General features: G+C 35.5%; 2 protein-coding genes across 3 annotated transcripts; one reads left to right on the top strand and one right to left on the bottom strand.

Moving 5' to 3' along the window:
* The first annotated feature begins 9,188 nt into the window (after positions 1–9,188).
* On the top strand, positions 9,189–14,954 carry LOC104891569 (protein WEAK CHLOROPLAST MOVEMENT UNDER BLUE LIGHT 1). 2 transcript variants are annotated; one of them, XM_010677273.4, is made up of 4 exons: positions 9,189–9,995; positions 10,116–10,303; positions 12,114–12,427; positions 12,617–14,954. In XM_010677273.4, the coding sequence occupies exons 1-4, from the start codon at positions 9,919–9,921 to the stop codon at positions 14,561–14,563; spliced, it is 2,526 nt and encodes an 841-aa protein (XP_010675575.2). In that variant the 5' UTR covers positions 9,189–9,918; the 3' UTR covers positions 14,564–14,954. The 2 variants fall into 2 exon arrangements, with proteins under 2 accessions (XP_010675575.2, XP_019104669.2); XM_019249124.3 differs by lacking the exons at positions 9,189–9,995; positions 10,116–10,303 and adding an exon at positions 10,436–10,785.
* Positions 14,955–16,400: 1,446 nt separating this feature from the next.
* On the bottom strand, positions 16,401–19,764 carry LOC104891570 (ferredoxin--nitrite reductase, chloroplastic). Its single transcript, XM_010677274.4, has 4 exons — positions 19,042–19,764; positions 18,173–18,527; positions 17,749–18,037; positions 16,401–17,479 (listed from the first exon to the last, which is right to left on the bottom strand). Exons 1-4 carry the CDS (start codon positions 19,457–19,459, stop codon positions 16,742–16,744), a joined length of 1,800 nt encoding a protein of 599 aa, XP_010675576.2. The 5' UTR covers positions 19,460–19,764; the 3' UTR covers positions 16,401–16,741.
* Positions 19,765–20,250: the final 486 nt, after the last annotated feature.

Below are 20,250 nucleotides of genomic sequence, written 5' to 3'. Positions count from 1 at the left end.
GATATCTGGTCTTGTAACACAGAAATGGAGTAGATTCGACATGGACAAAGATAGAACTTAGTATAAAGGAAGTGGCGAAAGAGGTCCTTGGAGAATCTAAAGGAACTGTACCACCAAGTAAGGACACATCTTGGTGGAACGAGACGGTGAGACAAGCGATAAAAAACAAACGAGAAAGTTATAAACTTTTGGGAAAAGATAGCAGCGATGTGAATTATGAGAAGTACAAAGAGGCTAGAAAAGAAGCCAAGAAGGCAGTACGAGAAGCTAAAGCACAGGTAAACAAAGAGCTTTATGCAAGATTGGATACGAAAGAAGGTGAAAAAGACATTTATAGAATTGCGCGTATGAGGGACAGGAAGACAAGAGACATAAGAAAGGTAAAATGCGTCAAGGTGTGGACCAAAGAGTGCTTGTGGAGGATGAGGAGATAAAGGATAGATGGAGATCGTACTTTGATACCTTGTTCAACGGTGACAGAGCACAAGCCATCGGGGGTGTACACATCCCGCCAAGTATGTTAAATCGTGAGTTTATGAGGAGGATTCAAAAGGGAGAAGTTGTTGCAGCATTAAAAAAGATGGGATTGAAGAAAGCTACGGGGCCAGATGGTATACCTATAGAAGTTTGGAGGTGTTTAGGGGGGAGAGGAATCGAATGGTTACAACATTCTTCAACATGATTTGGAGACACAACAAAATGCCATTAGAGTGGAGGAAGAGTACTTTGATTCCTTTGTATAAGAACAAAGGCGATGTACAAGATTGTACCAACTACCGAGGAATCAAACTAATGAGTCATACTATGAAACTCTGGGAACGGGTGATTGAGCAAAGACTTAGGAAACATGTAAAGATATCGGAGAACCAATTTGGATTTATGCCTGGAAGATCGACTATAGAGGCCATCCACCTCATAAGACAAACAATGGAACACTACCGTGATAGGAAGAAGGATCTACATATGGTTTTCATTGATTTGGAGAAGGCATATGATAGAGTACCAAGAGAAATACTTTGGTGGGCGTTGGCAAGGAAAGGTGTTCCACTGAAATATATAGATATCATCAAGGATATGTATGAGGGGGCAACTACGAGTGTGCGGACTACGGGAGGACAGAAGAGTTTCCTATTACGATCGGAGTGCATCAAGGTTCTGCACTTAGTCCCTTTCTCTTTGCTCTAGTCATGGACGAAATAACGAGGTCAGTTCAAGATGATATACCATGGTGTATGATGTTTGCGGATGATATTGTGTTGATTGATGAGACAAAGGAAGGTGTTGAGAGTAAGTTGGAATTGTGGAGGCATACATTAGAAGCCGTGGTTTTAGATTGAGCAGAAGTAAGATGGAGTATATGGAGTGCAAGTTCAGTGGGGTTACAAGCAGCGAGGCGGGGCGGTCACTTTGGATAGCAAAGTGGTTCAAGGATCGAACGTCTTCCGTTACCTAGGATCCATTCTCCAAAAGGATGGAGAACTGGATGGAGACGTGGCGCATAGAATTAACGCGGGTTGGTTAAAGTGGAAAAGTGCCACCGGATTCCTTTGTGATTCCGGCATTCCCCAAAGATTGAAGGGAAAGTTCTACCGCACTGCAATTAGGCCTGCTTTGTTATATGGCACCGAATGTTGGGCGGTGAAACAATGCCACGTTCATAAGATGAACGTGGCGGAGATGCGTATGTTGGGTGGATGTGTGGCCACACAAGGAAGGACCGATTAAGAAATGAAGTGATCCGGGAAAAAGTTGGAGTTGCATCCATTGAAGAAAAGATGAGGGAGAATCGGTTAAGATGGTTTGGTCATGTGAAAAGGAGATCAGGAGATGCACCGGTGAGAAGAATTGAAGAGTGGAGGAGTAATCAAATTGTAAAGGGTAGGGGAAGACCTAAGATGACTTGGCTGAGGGTAATTGAAAGTGATATGAGGTTACTTGGGATTGAGGAGAGCATGACGTTGGATAGAAGTGGGTGGAGGGGTAGTATCTATGTGGAGGAAGGGGTCTGATTACTGCATTTATTTGCTTTTCTCAATTGTGTTGGTATTAAAACCTTTTGCTGAAAACCTTTTCTAAACACTTTTTGGTGTAAACCTTGTTTTAAAAAAAAAAAAAAATTTTATCACTCTTGACAATGCCATCTCCTCTGGTCACAATTCCAGTTGACGATTCATGTTAGCCGACCCCAATCACCTTGGGAATAAGGCTTAGTTGTTTGTAATATTTTATGGAGCGTAGATGAAGGTAGTGAGATTTTAAATTGTGAATTATACTTATTAATAGCGTATTCGTATATTGAACATGGGCAATCCTTATTAGTCTTAACTAGGGATGGCAATCCAGTCCGAATTCGACCCTAATCCGCTCCGATCCGAAGGAAAAAATTCGAGTTGACTCCGACAAAAAAGTAATCCGACTCCGTTTAAAAAATCCGACTCCGAGTCGGAGGAGGGTTGGAGTCGGATCTCATAAAATAATCCGACATCCGACTCCGACTCCGACTTTGAGTCAATCAATCCTTTTTTCTTATTTATGTAATGTATTATTTATGTATAATCTGACTTCGACTTTCAGCTAATTGTATTATATAGGATTTTCCCATAGAAAAAATGATTGTTAAAAATAATAGTAATAATTAGATTATTTGTACTATCTAAGATTTCCATATGATGATTAGAATAAATTGTAATGATTAAATTATTGTATTATAGAAGACTATTCTATTATAAAAAATTGGAAGAAAAATAAGTCGGATCAGGTTCGGAGTAAGATATCCGAATTTTAAGTCGGATGTCCGGATTTTAAGTCGGGTCGGATCTTGGAGTCGGATGTTCGGATTTTAAGTCAGGTCGGATTCGGATTTTCAAAGTCGGATGTCGGAGTCGGAGTCAGACTCAGATTTAAAATCCGACTTTCTGTAGGGTCGGAGTCGGATTATGCATAATTCGGTCCAAGTCCGACCCGTTGCCATTCCTAGTCTTAACTTAACTAACTAATACTCCTTTTGCTTCAAAATATAATGCTTATTTCTCATTTTTACATGAATTACGGCAAGTGGAACATGAATGAGAAATAATTATTATTGTCGGAAAAAAAAGCTGATTTTAGGAGAGAGAATGGTGGATAATGGGTGAAAGAACATTAACCTATTTCCAAGGAATAAATAACTGATAATTACATGGTTTTTTAGGCAAATAAAGGAGAATTGTGGAATTGAAATAAAAAAATAAGAACAATATTTTGGAACATCAAAATAAAATGTAAGCAATATACTATGCAACGGAGAAAGTATGATCGAAATATCTCTCTTACATACTCCATTACAAAATTACTAGAGCTATAAGACAAATAATTTTTTCCTTGTGTCTTAAATGCATTATCTCAAAAGTCAAAATAGTTTAAACTACTTTACCCTTCCCATGTCTTTGATAAAATATTAATTTCCTTTTGTTCGTTTTGATTAAGTACCCATTTCTTGTTTTTGGCCTGAGATTATAGTATGAAATTAGCCATTTCCATTTGTCATCAATTAATCACTTCATAATAAATTACTCCCCGATTATTTTGAGTTGCTATATTTTGATCGTAAGTACTATTCACATAATAATTTTGATTGTCTTTTAGTTTACATACATGCGAAAAAACATAGTCATTTTGGATCTTGTTTGATTAGTCCCAATTTGTATTTTCAAAAAATATAATTTTTATAATTTTTTCATATATGTAACTCAAGGTTTTTGTGTTTGAAGTTGCATCTCGTAAACCGTGAAAAAATAAATGTAGCAACTTAAAAAAGACATCGCAAATTAGATCCTGCACCGAGGTGTAGGATGAGCATCCTACACCTTGGCCAAAACTACGTCGTTTTGATGGTTTTAGGAGAGCCAAAATTTGGCAGGTTTTTGGCAGTATTTTTGAAAGTGGGCCAGCTCTTTCTCTCTCATCACTCACTCATTCCCTCTCTTTCTCTCTCATTTATTTTTCAAGAACCATTACAATTCTCTCTCTCAATTATTTTGTTCTTCATTTATTTCTCCCTTATTTTCATTCATTTCTATTATAAATTTCCAAATGTTGATATTTGATTTTATATTCTGTTTTGAATTTTTAAAACTTTTTTTAATGTACAAATGCATATGGTTTGATGTACAATAATATACGAGTGTACATTTGGGGATTTTCAGTGATCAAAGTAATGACCATCAGTGTACATTGTGGTTTATCCTTATTTACGTTGGTTGCGGTACCTTTTTTTTTTTATTATTAGCTCCACCTACAGTTGCATGTACAAGTTGTTGACATTCATGTACACTAGCATTTTTTTTGCACGCGATGCGTGCTTGAATTCTTTTTAAGATAGAAATTCGGTTTTTTTCGACTTATGTAAAAGTCAAAATTTGAACATTAGACATACAAAATATAATTATTTTTAGTTACAAAATGTAATTGGTTTAGTCTCTGTCACTTAAGTCTCTCACCCGTCTTTTTTTTTTTTTTTTACTTTTCAAGGTCAAATTTCTATGAGCAAAATAGAAATTTTATTGAATTTATCTATGATTTCTAATATTATAATTTTTTAGTTGATTTTTAGATTAAGTACACTACTTCATATATTGTGAAGAAAGTGGACACTTGGATTTCAAGTCAAATTTTTGTGAGTATGTATTGACGTTGTAGTGTATTGGTTGTAGTTTGTAAGTTAATTTTTTGGTTTTTGTAAAGTTTCATCATTTGAGTGATTTGTATAATGTAAATTATGCAATTCTATGATTTAAGTTGACTTGTGAGTGACTGTTATAATTTTATTTCCAATATTTTTATTTGAATCTCCCTTTGGTTTGTAAGTGGATTTGTAATTTTAAAGGAGAAGGGGTAAAATTTCACTCGGGGACAACAATGCCCCCCCCCCCTTCCCTTATATAATAGAGTTATGTTGTACTTTAATTCTTGAATGATATTTTACATAAACCTTTTTACCTTGATAATTAATCGCTATTATATAATAGAAAGAGATAGGTCCAAATATATGTAAAAGTTTCATTATATATAGGAAACACTATGAAAAAGTAAATAATTTTTTTTCCTTGTCTAACTTCTAAATTATGATTTCACTACAAATACACCTCAGTTTTTTTTCCTTGTCTAACTTCTAAATTATGTGTGCACACATTGATATTTAAAAATTTTCATCGTTTCAATTTTTGTCCTTTATTTTTTTAAATTTTAACACTTTGAGCTTCAATTATATTTGAAATGAAATTTTGATTTTTTTCATACACAATTTGATATTGGATTTTTTTTATAGAAAAACAAAAATCGTTACTTTTCGCAAATTGATTTAGTTTTTTTTCTGAAAATGGATTTTTGCAAAAATTGTTCGCAAAAAGTTTGATATTGTTTTGTTTTTCAAAATTTATTTCAGAACATGGACTTTTTGCAAAAGTTATGGGCAAAAATTATAATATTGGCATTTTTTTAGAAAAAACTAAATTTGTTTTATATGAAAATGAATTAAATTTAAGTCTGATTGTATAAAAGCCCTTTTGAACTCATTGTTGTCATCTCCATTTTTTTAACTACATAACAGTCAACTAATTTGCTATTGTTTATTTCAACTAATGTGAAATAATTTTGAAGTTCAAAAGAATTATGTACCTTTTTCGAAGTTCGCAAATTGTCAATGGATGAATGTGCGATATCGCCGTTAAAATCTTATGCTTTTTTCAAATTTGTGTTTATAGGTAACTTTTCTGAGTATGTAATTGTGAATGGTTCTTGAGAACAGTGATTTGTAAGTAAATTTTTGTAGTAAATGTTTTTGTATGTATTGACGTTCTAGGTTATTAGTTTTACTTTGTATATTAATTTTAAGTTTTAATAAAGTTTTCTGATTATTTGAGTGATTTGCGTGATTCTTATAACATGATTTTCTTAATTGTATGAGTGATTTGTAAAGTTTCTTCTTTTAAGTGATTTGTGAGTGAGTGTTAAATTAATTTTCGGTAGTTTTTTTGAGTCCCGATTTTAATTTTGAGATTCCTTTTGTAATTTAGAAAGGAAAGGGGGGCATAATAGTCAGTCTAAAAAAGGACACCGTAGCTCCTCTTTCCTTATATAATAGAGATTACAACGATTGAAAGAGGCAAAAATTGCTGGGACATATGTTTGGAAAAGCCCTCTGTCGATGTTGTCGGATTGAGATTTGCTCAAAATCCTCCTTTGACTCAACTTTTGATCAAAATGGTGTGATGATAAGGGAGATTTTCTTTGTTTTAGTTGTAATTATGTTTTGAACAGTTGAAAAGGTATTCAAAGTTTAGGAAAGTAATGATCAGTATATATTTTGGTTTAGCCTTCAATCTTTTGAGTTCCAATTTTAATTTTGAGATTCCTTTTGTAATTTAGAAAGGGAAGAGGGGTAAAATAGTCTGTTCAAAAGAGGACACCATAGCTCCCCCTTCCCTTATATAATATAAAGATTAACTGGGTTACAATCATGTTGTTATGTGTTGACTTTTTGTTCTAGTACCCATATTGAGTTTTTTTTTTGGTTTGTGTCTATAGAATTTGTTATGCATGCATGTTAGTGAAGCTAATGTATATTTAGTCATACACAGTGATCATTAACGCAACTTTAATGTACACAGAACAAAGTCAGCTCTATAAAATAACTTGAACATCCAGTCATAACAACATTGTACATTCAGGCTTAGTAGTTGAACAATCTTGCTAGAATATTTGTACATTGAGTCATATCCAGTGAACATTCAACCAAACAATAATGTATCCTTATTTTCAGTGATCAAAGTAATGACCATCAGTGTACATTGTGATTTACCCTCATTTACGTTGGTTGCGTACCTTTTTTTATTATTAGCTCCACATACAGTTGCATGTACATGCACGTACCTTGCATCACTAGTAGAATAAATGCTATTTGCTGCGCTGATATTGCTGCGGTATTACCTGTACGCAGCAATATAACACGCAAAAAGAAAAAAAAAATTGAAAATTACAATATTGCTGCGGTTTCCCGCCAAAAACCGCAGCAATATTAGTCAACGGGCAAATTTTGAAAACATGTGGGCCCTTAATTGCTGCGCGCCCTATTCCGCAGCAATAGGGCACTTTTTAACCGCAGCAAGTAGCCTTTTTTCTACTAGTGCATGTACACTTTGTTGACATTCATGTACATTAACTGGGTTACAATCATGTTGTTATGTGTTGACCTTTTGTTTTAATACCTATATTGAGTTTTTTTTTGTGGCACCTGGAGCACTATGAGGTATAGGACTGTAATTGTACATATTGAATTTCATTAGCGAACAAACATCAACACACCAGTGTACAAAGATTGCAAATTACTCACTTGACATCAGCTTTAGGAATTGGGTTACTTTTATTCTATTATGTTTCTTTGTACATTCTTGGCTTTGTGGTTGTTCATTAACAAAATCAAAATGTACAATGACTTCCCCCCATAAAATTGTCAATAACACACAATGAACAATAATAGACATCCAAAGTACAATCCTTGTGATATAGTGAACAATGTGATAACACACAATGAACAATAACAGACATTCAAAGTAGAGGTTCAGATATTTCTTCAGATTTTTTCCCTTTGTTCTCAAAAGTGTGGCCTATGGTATTTCTTCACTTTTTGTTCTTGCAACCTCAAAAAAATTTAGTAACTAGAGGATGAAATTTAAAAAAACGAAATCATTAAACATGGAAGGAGGTTGAGTGTGGAAAAGAGAGAAGTGGTGAACAATATATGGGGGAAAATGATGGCAGTTGACATCAAATCAGTTATTAAATGGTGAACAGTAAATGTCAAATCATTTACTTTTTGAATTTTCGACATGTACATTGGATATAAGGGGAATGTACATTGGCTGTCAAATCAATTACTTTTTGCATGTTGAATGGTTCGTTTTATTCTTCTTGCCTTGCGTTTTGGAGCTGGTGTAGGATGCTCATCCTATACCTCTGTCCACCATCTACACATTGAAAGACATAGGGAGTACCTACTATCTTTAATTATATCTATTTATTATGAGACACGAACAAGAGAAAATATTCTCATAGCCAAGTTTGCTACAATTATGTAAATGTTGTTTGACTAACACACAAATTATGAGAAATATTTACTTTATAAGAATGGGAGGGACATGCAGTTGTTTGGTTGAAAAAAATAAAAAACATTACACTTCCTATAAAGTTTAATTTCCCACAAAATGACAAAAAAATACTTCGAAAACTTTGCTCTTTCAACACTAAAAAATGCAATAACGTGTAATATACAACTTCCTAGAATGTATAACTTCTCAATTTATATGTTCAACCAAAATAACCCTAAAAAAGACTAATTCAATCCTAATCCCCATTCAAATATTCACAAATCTCTATTAATTGTGTTTCCGTTGACAGATTAATGCTTCGACTCATTATTTCTGACAAGAGTGGTAAAATGGGAGTAACATTGATGAACGACCTAACTCAACACATGTTGCGATGTACTTCGACTGAAATCAAATCACTACTTCAACAGGTTTGTCAAGTATTCCAAACTTTTTTTTTACGTATCGTTTTACAACTAAAAACTAATATCTTTATTAATTGCAGCCTAATGGAAGAGCAGCAGTTTTCAACAAAGTTATGAAAGTTTTCGGATTCAAAGAATACTCATGGTTTTTACATCCACCAAGTAACACCATGGATATTAATCAGTTCCACATCGTTGATTACATATTTGAAGTTGACTGGGCTGATGAGTGTGCGTGGATTTTCAAGAAAATTAGTTAATGTCAACAAAAAAGTAGTTACAAATGCAATTTCAATGCTTATACTTATTTATTAAAATGTTTTTAAATACTATTTGATTGTATTTCAAAGAATCTTATTCACAAAATGGATGTGAAATTAAATACTAAATTGCATTTGCTTTTTCTTTACTACTTAGTAATAATTACGCCTAAAAATGTCATCGCACGCATCGCGTGCATAAAAAGCTAGTATTAAATCTAAACCATGATAACAAATGAAATATGAACCGTAGGATTGAATCAAATACTTTATTTTGATGGCAATTATTGAATATAACATATCATCATTCATCACTTAGTGAGAATCCAACGTAAAAACGTTAAGAGTGAGGTCCAAATTGTCTAAGTGAAACTAAAAAAAACCAATCAAAAATCTTGGTGCATGCAGGCAGGCCTACCAAAGACTAGAATTTAGAAAGAGGAGAGAGAAAAGTTTGTCTTGTATAATGTAATTATTATTGTGATTATGTGCTCAATAATTTATGGTAGTAATATCTAAATGAGGCTTGAGCTACAAATCACCAGTTAAAGAAAGATAGGTTGACCTTGTTTTCCGCTTTAGTTGAATTACAAATAATTTCCCCATCAAAATCGCTGGTTTTTTCTGGCTCCCCTGAATTTTTCTCCTTCCAATCAATTTCAATATCAATATCCCATACAAATCATAAAGGAAAAGTTGGTAAAGCAGGAAAAAACAATATAGTTAAAAATAACCAACTTTTTTTTTATTACCATATCCTTTAAAACTTTCTTCTTTTTCTACAGAATTTCTTCCCTTAATCATCTACTTCTTCATTTTCATTTTTCAAAATTTGACCCAAGATTTTCTTTGAAATCCCATCTTTTGTGGGTTTTCAATATTGAAATTTCTTGGCTAGTTTAGCCTTTTTCTGAAATTTGGGTTGAATTTTTTTGTTCTGGGTATTTTTTGTTCAGTTTCTTTTTTGATCATTTAAACAAGTTTCATGAGTTCTGAGCTGAATTTCTGACGTTTTTTGGGGTTTATTTGAAGATTTTTGTTGATAAAAGTTCAATTGAGGTAATTTTTTTTTTTTGTGGTGAAGAAAGGGTTTTGTGCTATTATTGGATAATGGATACAAAAATTGAAGAAAAACAACTTTCAATGGCTCAATCTGGGGAAGAACAGCCCAAGACAAATTCTTCAAGGTATGGAATTTAATATGCCACTTTCATTAATTAACCTTACTATTTTTGTATTTCTTTCCTGTTTTAGTATTGGGTTTCTAATTTTTGTGCTTAATATTATGGTGATGATTATTGAATCAGTGAGAATATTGAATCCTCTAATGGCATAAAAGAGGATGAAAAGCCTGTGAAAGATCCATTTCCACAAGATTTAGATATAGATACCAAGTCATCTGTACCAGTTGTTGAGGATTCGGGTATTCCTTCGGATGGTGTTAATGAGTCAGATGGTCCCTTAAATGGACAACTTGATAAGGACTTGGATTCAGGTAATTTTGTGTACTTATTGTTGTACTTGTACTAGTTTTGAGTTGTTTTAGAATATGGGGACTATAGACATATATTCGTATCTCCCCATTTGAGTACCCGATGATGATACATATCGTCGCCTGGAGTCTGGACATAGGTAGTTTTTTTGTTGTTGCAAAAAATAGATAAAAAAGCTTAGTGTAATCTAGGATTTTTATTTCTTGAATTGATGATTGGGAAATTGGAGTATTGCTGATGGTAACTAGAATGTGAGACCCTATGATGATCGATTTTGAGGTTAAAATTGCTGACATGAAGCTAAGATAGTGTGACCGGTTGCTAGCTACTGAACAAAACTTGGGGTTGCTAGTGAATCAACTGCAACTCGGAAGCCTTTAGCTGAGCAGCTCATCTGTACCAACGAATCGGGGTTTTATAAAATCATTCCTGTGGTATCTTAAGGGGACAATGAATGGGACAGATGATGCTCTCTTCGGTTCAGGTATTGTTGCAGTTACTTGCTCTACTAGTTCTAGTTATTTAAAATTTAGAATGGATGCTCAAGATAACCAGAAACACAATTACGAGTCCTTGAGTTAGGGGAATGATAATCACAGGAAGCTAATAGGATTTGATGAGGATATTGTGCGTGACACATTAATTTGATGAGCCGAAGTGGAATAGTGTCATTGATTGTTAGTACCTTTTCAAAAGAATAGGATTATATATGTCATTACATGATTGGTCGAGAGCATAAATCATATTCTTTAATACAGCAAAGATTTTTCTTGTGGGACTACATCCAAATTACCTATCTTCTATCTTTTAGAACTTAGATGTTTAGAATTCAAATGTCATTTTACCATCACATAGATGTTGAATACTTAGATTATTAGTAATTGGAAGGTGAATTTCAGTTTTTCCATGTGCACATTCTACTAGTGCCAAATTTAAATCAAGGGTTCTACAAAGGATCTATGTTTACACAGTTAGGGTCTCTTATTTTTTATTTACATTGTTTTTTCTTTTGGTTCTATCTTTCTCGTTCCTCTTGTTGGAGGTTGGAGCTGAGGAAGGGGAGTGTCTCGTGCACATCCTGTAGATATACGGTTTTGTGAACAGAGTTAAAGTACGAAGGAGATCAGCTTCACTGAAAAATTTCCTTGTCTTTTCTTTACCACTCTTTCCAATTTGAGTGGTTTCGTAATGTATAAAGCTTAAAACTATGTGTTACAAATCATAAACTTAAATGAATTTGGTGTTCTAAACTTCTTGTAATTCCATCCTACAGCATTGGGTCTCCTTTTTGTTTGTAGTTATGCATATTGTTCATTCAAATCTAAACCAAGAAGCAAAGCCGATGATAGAAAAATTAGATAGAAAGAGTGGATTCAATTTGACTGTAGGGCTTATTATAGATGAGGAACTTTTGAGCTTAGTTTGAGCTGATATTTTGTACTTCCTTCCTCCCTTGATGTTTTATACACTTCCTTATTATTGATATCCCAACTTTTTGTACATTTTTCTATTTGCGTAGAAAGCACCTATTGAAACATTTCAACTATCACATGCAATGCGCCACATATGTACTAGCTTTAAAATTTGTGCGAAACTCTATTGTGGAAACCATCGAACCAAGAAGGGATAGAGGGTGCAGTATCAGCAATGTGCATATCTTAGGATTAGATCTTTTAGATAAATCAAAATGTCACTTCAGATAATGTTTATTAGTGGGAACCGCATTTCGGAACTGGGTGCTGATATGTCTTTTCTGGTTAGTTTCTTTTCTTGCTTTATTTTCTCTTACTTATCAAAATTATGTCACCTCAGATTCTGGAAAACTTGCTTCTGTGGATACTTCTGCTAAAGACAATCAGGTTTCCTCTGATGGAGATGGTGCCACCAATGGAGATGGTGCCACCAATGGGGATGGTCCCACCAATGGAGATGGTGCCACCAATCTCAAATCCGCTGGGGCTGCAGTTGGAAGTGGGGAACCTGTTAGTCCATCCAACCTTACTGCTGAATACGACTTGAACAGAATCCTTATTGATACAGCAGCACCATTTGAATCTGTGAAAGAAGCAGTTTCCAAGTTTGGAGGCATTGTTGACTGGAAAGCTCATAAAGTCCAGACTGTGGAGGTCAGTAAAGCAGTAAACTTTGGCTGGCTTTCTTTTGTTTTTTTTTTTTTTTGTTTTTCTTCTATTTTCTCTGGTTAAGTTCATTCTAGACCCAGTATAATTTTGTAAAGCCTTGAATATAGTCTTATGAGCTTTCATTTAACATGTTGAATTTCAAGTTGATTAGAAATATGGCACTTGAATATGCAGAGGCGCAAAATTATTGAACAAGAACTTGCAAAGGTGCAGAAAGAGATCCCCCTGTACAAAGAACAGTCTGAGATGGCTGAAAAATCAAAGATCCAATTACTGAAGGATTTGGAAAACATTAAGAGACTTATTGAGGAATTGAAGCTGAATCTGGAAAGAGCACAGACAGAAGAGCGTCAGGCAAAACAGGATTCTGAACTAGCCCAGCTCAGAGTTGAAGAGATGGAACAAGGAATTGCCCAGGAGGCCAGTGTGGCGGCCAAGCAACAGCTTGAGGTTGCTAAAGCACGACACGCTGCTGCAATTTCTGACCTAAAGTCTGTTAAGGAAGAGCTAGAAGTATTGCAAAAGGAACATGCTTCTCTGTTGACTGAGAAGGAAGATGCTGTGAAGAAAGCTGAGCAGGCTGTCTCTGCATCTAAAGAGATAGAGAAGACTGTGGAGGAACTAACCATAGAGCTGATTACTACAAAGGAAGCCCTAGAGTCTGCGCATGCTGCTCATCTGGAGGCAGAGGAACAAAGAATTGGAGCAGCTATGGCGAAGGATCAAGATAGTCTCAATTGGGATAAGGAAGTGAAACAAGCAGAAGAGGATCTGGAGAAACTAAACCAGCAAATTGAGTCAGCTAAGGAAATGAAAACAAAATTGGACTCTGCATCCACATTACTAGCTGATCTGAAAGCTGAATTAGCCGCATACATGGAGTCAAAAGTAAGTGAAGAAATTAGTGGTAGTGATACTACAGCAGGGCAAGAGAACAAAACTCATGCAGATATGCAATTGGCAGTTTCTGCTGCAAACAAGGAACTTGAAGAAGTAAAGATCAACATCGAAAAGGCAACTGATGAAGTAAACTGCTTAAAGGTGGCAGCCACGTCACTGAAGACGGAACTTGAGAAGGAAAAGTCAGAACTTGCCAACCTAAGGCAGAGAGAAGGTATGGCTTCGATTGCTGTTGCTTCTCTTGAGGCTGAGTTGGAGAAAATCAAGTCAGAAATAGATGTGGTTCAGATGAGGGAGAAAGAAGCTAGAGAAAAAATGGCAGAGTTACCTAAGCAGTTGCAGCATGCCTCTCAAGAGGCAGATGCGGCCAAATCAGCTGTTGCTTCAGCTCGTGAAGAGTTGAAAAGGGCCAAGGAGGACGCGGAGCAAGCTAAAGCTGGAGCTACTACCATAGAGAGCCGATTGCTTGCAGCTCGGAAGGATATGGAAGCTTCCAAAGCTTCAGAGAGGCTAGCTATAGCTGCAATTAAAGCTCTCCAAGAGAGTGAGTCAACCAAAACTACCGCTGATGATGAGGAACCACCTGCTGGGGTTACACTTTCTTTAGAAGAGTACTATGACTTGAGCAAACGGGCTCATGAAGCAGAGGAGCAAGCCAACATGAAGGTAACTGCTGCAATGTCTCAAATTGAGATAGCCAAAGAATCCGAGTTGAAATCCTTGGCCCAATTGGAAGAGGCAAACCGAGAGGTGGAAGAAAGAAAGGAAGCTATGAGAATCGCAATGGAAAAAGCTGAAAAGGCCAAGGAAGGAAAACTAGGTGTAGAACAGGAGTTGAGGAAATGGAGGGCTGAGAGTGAACAACGTCGTAAAGCTGGTGATTTAGGCCAAGGTGCAGCAAATAGCCCGAGGAAGAGTATAGAGGAAGGACAAAAGGTAACAGATTCTTCCATGTTTGGACACGGAATCAGAATTGAGAAGGTAGTAGATTCTGCTTCCCCTCTTAAGTATGGTGAAGGACTTGGGCTGAAGAACTTGGAGCAAATAGCCAATTCTAGTGCTAGCTCTGCCCAGAACTCAGATAGCCCAAAGGACTACACAAGAAGTCCAAAGGGTGTATTTGGGCAGAGTAACACAATGAAGAAGAAGCGGAGATCTCTGTTTCCGAGGTTCTTTATGTTCTTTACTAAGAGAAAATCGTCTCATAATAAGACATCTTAAGGTTCGTTTTCATCAGCTGCTGCATTCTTCATTCTTCATTCTTCATGCCACGAAGTCCTCATGTAAAGCAGCATTTACAGGTTCTATATTGTACATGGTTATCAGTTATGTATTTACGTTTATACTTTTTTCTTTTTGCTTGGTATATTTGAGCTTTACTTTTATGTACATGTTCATCGAAAGACTAAAGGGTTGTCAAGGCACTAATGTATGCCTGTTTTTGGAGCTTGTTATAGTAAGGTTTTAGCGAGATGGAATGTCATGTATAGATGAAACATATAAAAACGACTCCACTGGTAAAAGGAGTTGAGGGTTGTATGATTGAAAATTTGAGTTCAATGTAGTGAGTTCTCTTTAATCTTTATATAAAGGCTCAATTTAATTTTGGAAACTGATTCTTCTTTGTCAGATGTTTCACATTGGCCAAGTTAAACACCTAAAGCTGATGATTGATTAATACATCTAAAGCTGGCAATTCTAGTTTATTTATCAGGTCGGGGTATGCTAAAAGTAGATCAAAAATAGTGTAAAACTTGAGTTTATTACAATAACCCAATGTGTTGAATTGGGTCAAATTTGGGTTATTACGACGCGTTTGGATTTTCTCAATAATTTTAAGTTGGGTTCATATGAGTTATTGGATCGAGTTGAGATTGTGATGAGTACAATATAAACACTTTCCGACAAGAAATAAAATTGGGCTAACTTTCAATAAATACCAACTATAAGCATCATTTCGGATGATAAGAGAAAGTTATGATAAAAGAAGAGAATCAACAAGTGAGAACGATCCCAATTCGTATATTAGGCATGAACTCCTTGACAAGGATGACAAATTCTTTCATCTCCTTTTTTTTTTTTTTTTTAAATTTAGCAATTGTTTTCTAAGGTATATATGTTGGCCTCTAATATGAATGTCCTATTGTTAATTTATTTTTTAACTTCTTCCCATAGATTCTTTTGTATTTTTTTTTACATACTACAGTAAACCGTGCCTCTAATTATATGCGTTGGTCTTTCTTTTGTTTTTGCATTCTTTGTATTTGCTTGAGCTTATATATACAAAGTAGTTGTTTCTACAACAAATTAAAAGAGAGAGCAAGACATAGAGTTCGGCATATGGTGAGGGACTGAATATAAGAGCCAAAATGATTTAGGGTCATTGAGAGTACTTTAGTTTAGGAGAAGAATCCATATAGAACTTGGTTGTAAGTATTGCAACATTTTCATGTTAGCTAAGTGCTTAAAGTATTTTAAAATCGAGCAAGTATAATGAAGGATCAAATTATTTTATTCTATACTTTTTTTTTTGTTTTGTTTTGATTTTTTCTTGCTTATACTATCTCTGTTTTTTTTAGTTGATGCGTTACCCTTGGACACACATGCTAATGTACTATTTTAAACCTTTATATCTCTAATTATCAATAAGCAAAAATTATAAAAGTTGATATTATGAAAATATACATTGAGACGAATCTAACAAGATCTCACATGACTATATTTTACCTTAAGTACAAATAACAAAAGATAGTCAAAATTACACATGTGAATAGTGTCAAAAGTCAAAACGGGTCATTAAAAAAAACGGAGGAAGTAATAATAATCTGATATAACGGGATTTTTCAGGTTTACAGTACAAAATTCAGGTAAATTATTTGTTTGCAGCAGAAAATTAGATTTTTTTTTTGCAGTATTTAGCTAGTAAAACAAAATGAAATTCCACAAGGGATTATATGGGAAATAAAGGTGGGTGAAAGGAACTTAAGACTAACTTCTGCAATAGAAAAGAGAACTGTACTAAAGTACAAATAAAGTTCTAAATATAAAAAGCAAGATCTAAATGGGAAATATACTTATAATATCCACTGTAAGAGAGCAATGGTGTTCTAAACTTCCCCCCTTTCCCCTTTCTTTTTCTAGAATACATCACAGGGTACAGCCGTACAAGGTACAATGGTACAGTTTTAGAAAGTGCTAAACAAAGTGCAGAAAAGCAAAAGTAGGTTTGCTATTGACATTTCATGATGCCTAATTAAATCAAAATAATTTACTTCAGCTCCCAACAACATAACTAGAGCTTCTTGTTATGCTTACATATATGGGATCTTATGCAATTTGAAGCAAAAGAACACAAAGCAAATAGTACAAGTAGTACCCACAACAGATTACAATTGGTTACTACTCTGCCTCTTCCCTTTCCCGGGGCACGGCACCAAATTGGTTGATCAAAAGCTCTGCAACAATAGGCACCAAATCTTTACATGGAACTGCTTTCTTGTACACTTCGCCTAGATGCGAGTCACTGCCAATACGTCCTCCTACAAACACATCAGCCCCTTCACAAGGCTTACCGTTCTCATCTCTAGTCATGCATCCCATGAACCCGATATCAGCCACTTGTACCTGCCCACAACTATTAGGACACCCTGTCCAATGCATCCTAACAGGCCGTGTCACAGATACTAGTCGTTGTACCTCCTCTGTCACCTTGAGTGCCCTAGCCTTGGTCTCAATGATGGCTTGGCCGCAGAATTGACTGCCAGTGCAGGCCACAAGCCCCTTCATCAAGATGGGTGGCTCAGGAGAGAAACGCTCTTTTAAGAGAGGCTCGTTTAGTAGTGCTTCTACCTTGGAATTTTCAACATTTGGGATGATAATGTTTTGCTCTACTGTCAGACGGAGCTCACCTGATCCATACTCATCAGCTATACGAGCTAAATCTTCCATGTCATCAGCTTGGAGACGGCCCACAGGAATGTGGAGGCCGACAAAGCTAAGGCCTTCTTGTTTCTGAGGGTGAACTCCTAAGTATTCTCTCCTCTCCCATTGCTTTTGAACTAGTTCTTCTGCGGATGCTCTTTCCAGGACTTGGTTCGGCATTCTCTTCTCCACCTCGGCCCTGAATCCTTCCATACCCTGCCATCAAAGGATTTGACCATCAGAACTATGCATTTTGAAAGGTTTTGCATTATATTGGGCTACAGGGGGGAAAAACAAGTGAGAATATATTGCTTGATCAAAAGCCATATCCTAAAGCCAAAATGTAGTTAAGTTAGTCTAGTAAAAAAGGTCAGTGAGGTCAGTTTTCAATAGATATTGAAGAAAAAAACAATAATGAGTGCTTTTCTTAGTATACACTAACAGTGTCATAAAATAACTAGTAGAATAATTTTATTAGTACTCACAAGCTCATCAATAAGCCACATCATTCTGCACTTTTGCCTGTTTCCTCTAAACCCAAGATCCCTGAAAGCTTCAAGCATAGCTTTGCACACAGGGACCACATCTTCTGCTGAGACCCAAGCGTCTAGAGGGATCGCCTCTTCACATCTTTTGATACTAAAGAATCCTCCAACCAACAAATTGAATCCGAGTTTCCCATTCTTTGTCGCAGGCATGTAAGCAAGGTCATTTATGTGAGGATGCTCATAAAGATCATGAGATCCAATAACACATGGATTCCACTTCCTTGGCCTGTAAATATTCAAAACAAAGAACTGAATATTAGGCCCGATATGACACCAGTAAATTATACAACTGCACCAGCGGATCTACAAAAATTTGTTTGTTGAAAAACCAAAACTTAAAATATATTCCTAAAGGACTTACAGATTGGTAATATCAAGGTTTCCACGCGAATTGTCAGTGACAAATTGCGAAATAAGGTTGGTAAAAGGGCGGGTGTCAACAATCTCATGAGGGTCAATCCCTGCAAGAGGATTGCCCACAGGGTTTCGCACATTGTCCATCCCACTCTGGAGGCTAGTAAGGCCAACAGATTCCAGCCCCTTGATGATCTCTGGCACATCAGGTAGAACCACTCCTCGGATTTGCCAATTCTGTCTTGTTGTCACATCCGCGCACCCATCTTTCCCATACTTCTTGATCACACTTGCTAAGTATCGTGTCTGCTCACTTGTTGTTACCCCATTTGGCAGCTTTAGCCTCATCATAAATCTCCCATCTAATATTACCACATTCCACATTCATATATCAGACTTGGATACTCCAATAAAGTTAACTGTTAGCATAATCAACATCAATAAACCAAGCTATCATCATTCTCTACAATTTACTCAGGCTTAGAACATATGTTATCCCAATTCCCAAAACTTCAATCCCATAACAGGATTCCGATTTCCAGTCCCATAGATATGCAAAGTTCAATTGTCTCAATTAAAGTCAATTAGAGAATAATCCTATCAATATACAGGTTCACAGCTAATCAGGTCTAATAATTAATACGTTTTATAAGTTCAATTCAGATAAGTTCATTTCAGTTCAGAAGCAATTCTGACGAAGTTCGTTGATTTACCTTATATATACAAACAACAGTCTAATAAGGTCCTTAAATTCTGAAAAAAGAATCATACTTGATCATGAAAACGGATCTAATAACAGTTAACACCAAAAAAGGTAGCAAAATTAAAGATGAGTAATCAATATCAAATTATCAACATACATGAAAAAGAACTTACAATGATGTTTGCGACGGTGAAAGAGACCAAGCCACTTAAGTCTAACATCAACATCATCTTTAGAATCCTTAGATTGATCAACTTGTTCCATAGATAAAGAAGCAAGTTCACTAATACCATTTTCAATGAACAACTTCATTGGGTCTTTCTCAATCTTAACTTTCTCAGCTGGATTAATCCCAGCTCGAAACTTCTCCTTCAATACCCAAAACCCATCTCTCTCTTCCACTCTCGGCTCAAGTCTAGCCGAGTCAACAGAGGAGGAAGATGAAGCTGGTGCTGTTTTGGCCGCAGGCGAAACAGCACCAGCTGGCTGCACCATTTTCTGGTGCTGATGCTGTTTCTGACATCTTATGGTCCTGTTTCTAGAATGCTGTAATGTTGAAGGTATGATCTTGTTAACTGGAAGAGAAGCCATTGTTTCTCCTACAGTTTTAGCTTACTTAGTCTGTTTTATTTTTTCTCTCTGTTTTTCTTTTTATCTCTTTGACTGAATTGAATGAATTGATGATGAAGAAGAGTTAGTGGTGAGATTGTGATTGTTGTTTATTGTGATTGTGATTTGAAGATTGAGGAGAGAGAAAGACAAACGGTAGAGAGGAAGAAAGAGTCAGGGAATAGAGGAGTGTGGAAAACATACAGTAAATAAGCACAAGTTAGAGTCTCTTGGATATGGTTAAGGGTCAATTTGTATTTCTGTTTATTTTGTTTTTGAATGTTTGGTTTGCTTCGATGGTCACCTTCTAGCTTAAACTAGCGGCTACAACAAGCCTACAAGGTACTTCCCTCTTCGCCGCCAATCATTATTTTTTAATGGTGCAAGATAAATATGCAAGTTACTATTATGGGATATTTTTTATTCGCTGTTTTACTTGGCTGGTTTGATCTCAGGTTTGTTTTAGCTTGGTGGTTTATATTAGTTATTAGATTAATAGTTTTTTAAGAATGTACTTTCGTAAGTTTAATGATTGGTGTTGGTTATTTGATTCAGAATGGAAATGAAAATAAAAAGTCAATACAAGAAGCTACTAAAAGCAGCTGTTTACTTGTGGCTGAATATGGCTTTTCGACTATCTCAAAAGTCATTTACCAATGATTTTTCTAGTTGTTTAATGATAACAAATAACCAAAAGCAAATGAAAAACCATCTACTGGAAAACCATTTACCAAATACTGTTATGTGTATAAATATAGATTAAGAGATTTACG

Source organism: Beta vulgaris, chromosome 4, assembly GCF_026745355.1.
Source record: "Beta vulgaris subsp. vulgaris cultivar EL10 chromosome 4, EL10.2, whole genome shotgun sequence".
In the NCBI taxonomy this organism is placed as follows: Eukaryota; Viridiplantae; Streptophyta; class Magnoliopsida; order Caryophyllales; family Amaranthaceae; genus Beta; species Beta vulgaris.
The sequence above is the reverse complement of the archived record's forward strand: the minus strand, read 5'-3'. Positions and strand labels throughout refer to the sequence as shown.

Excerpts from the sequence above, each read along its gene's own strand:
- LOC104891569 (XM_010677273.4), top strand. The coding sequence starts at position 9,919 with ATGGATACAAAAATTGAAGAAAAACAACTTTCAATGGCTCAATCTGGG. Across the intron at positions 10,304-12,113 it reads TGATAAGGACTTGGATTCAG|ATTCTGGAAAACTTGCTTCT; the intron begins GTAATTTTGTGT and ends ATGTCACCTCAG. Across the intron at positions 12,428-12,616 it reads ATAAAGTCCAGACTGTGGAG|AGGCGCAAAATTATTGAACA; the intron begins GTCAGTAAAGCA and ends TTGAATATGCAG.
- LOC104891570 (XM_010677274.4), bottom strand. The coding sequence starts at position 19,459 with ATGGCTTCTCTTCCAGTTAACAAGATCATACCTTCAACATTACAGCAT. Across the intron at positions 18,528-19,041 it reads TCACCGTCGCAAACATCATT|ATGGGAGATTTATGATGAGG; the intron begins GTAAGTTCTTTT and ends TGGTAATATTAG. Across the intron at positions 17,480-17,748 it reads TGTGGCTTATTGATGAGCTT|GGTATGGAAGGATTCAGGGC; the intron begins GTGAGTACTAAT and ends CTTTGATGGCAG.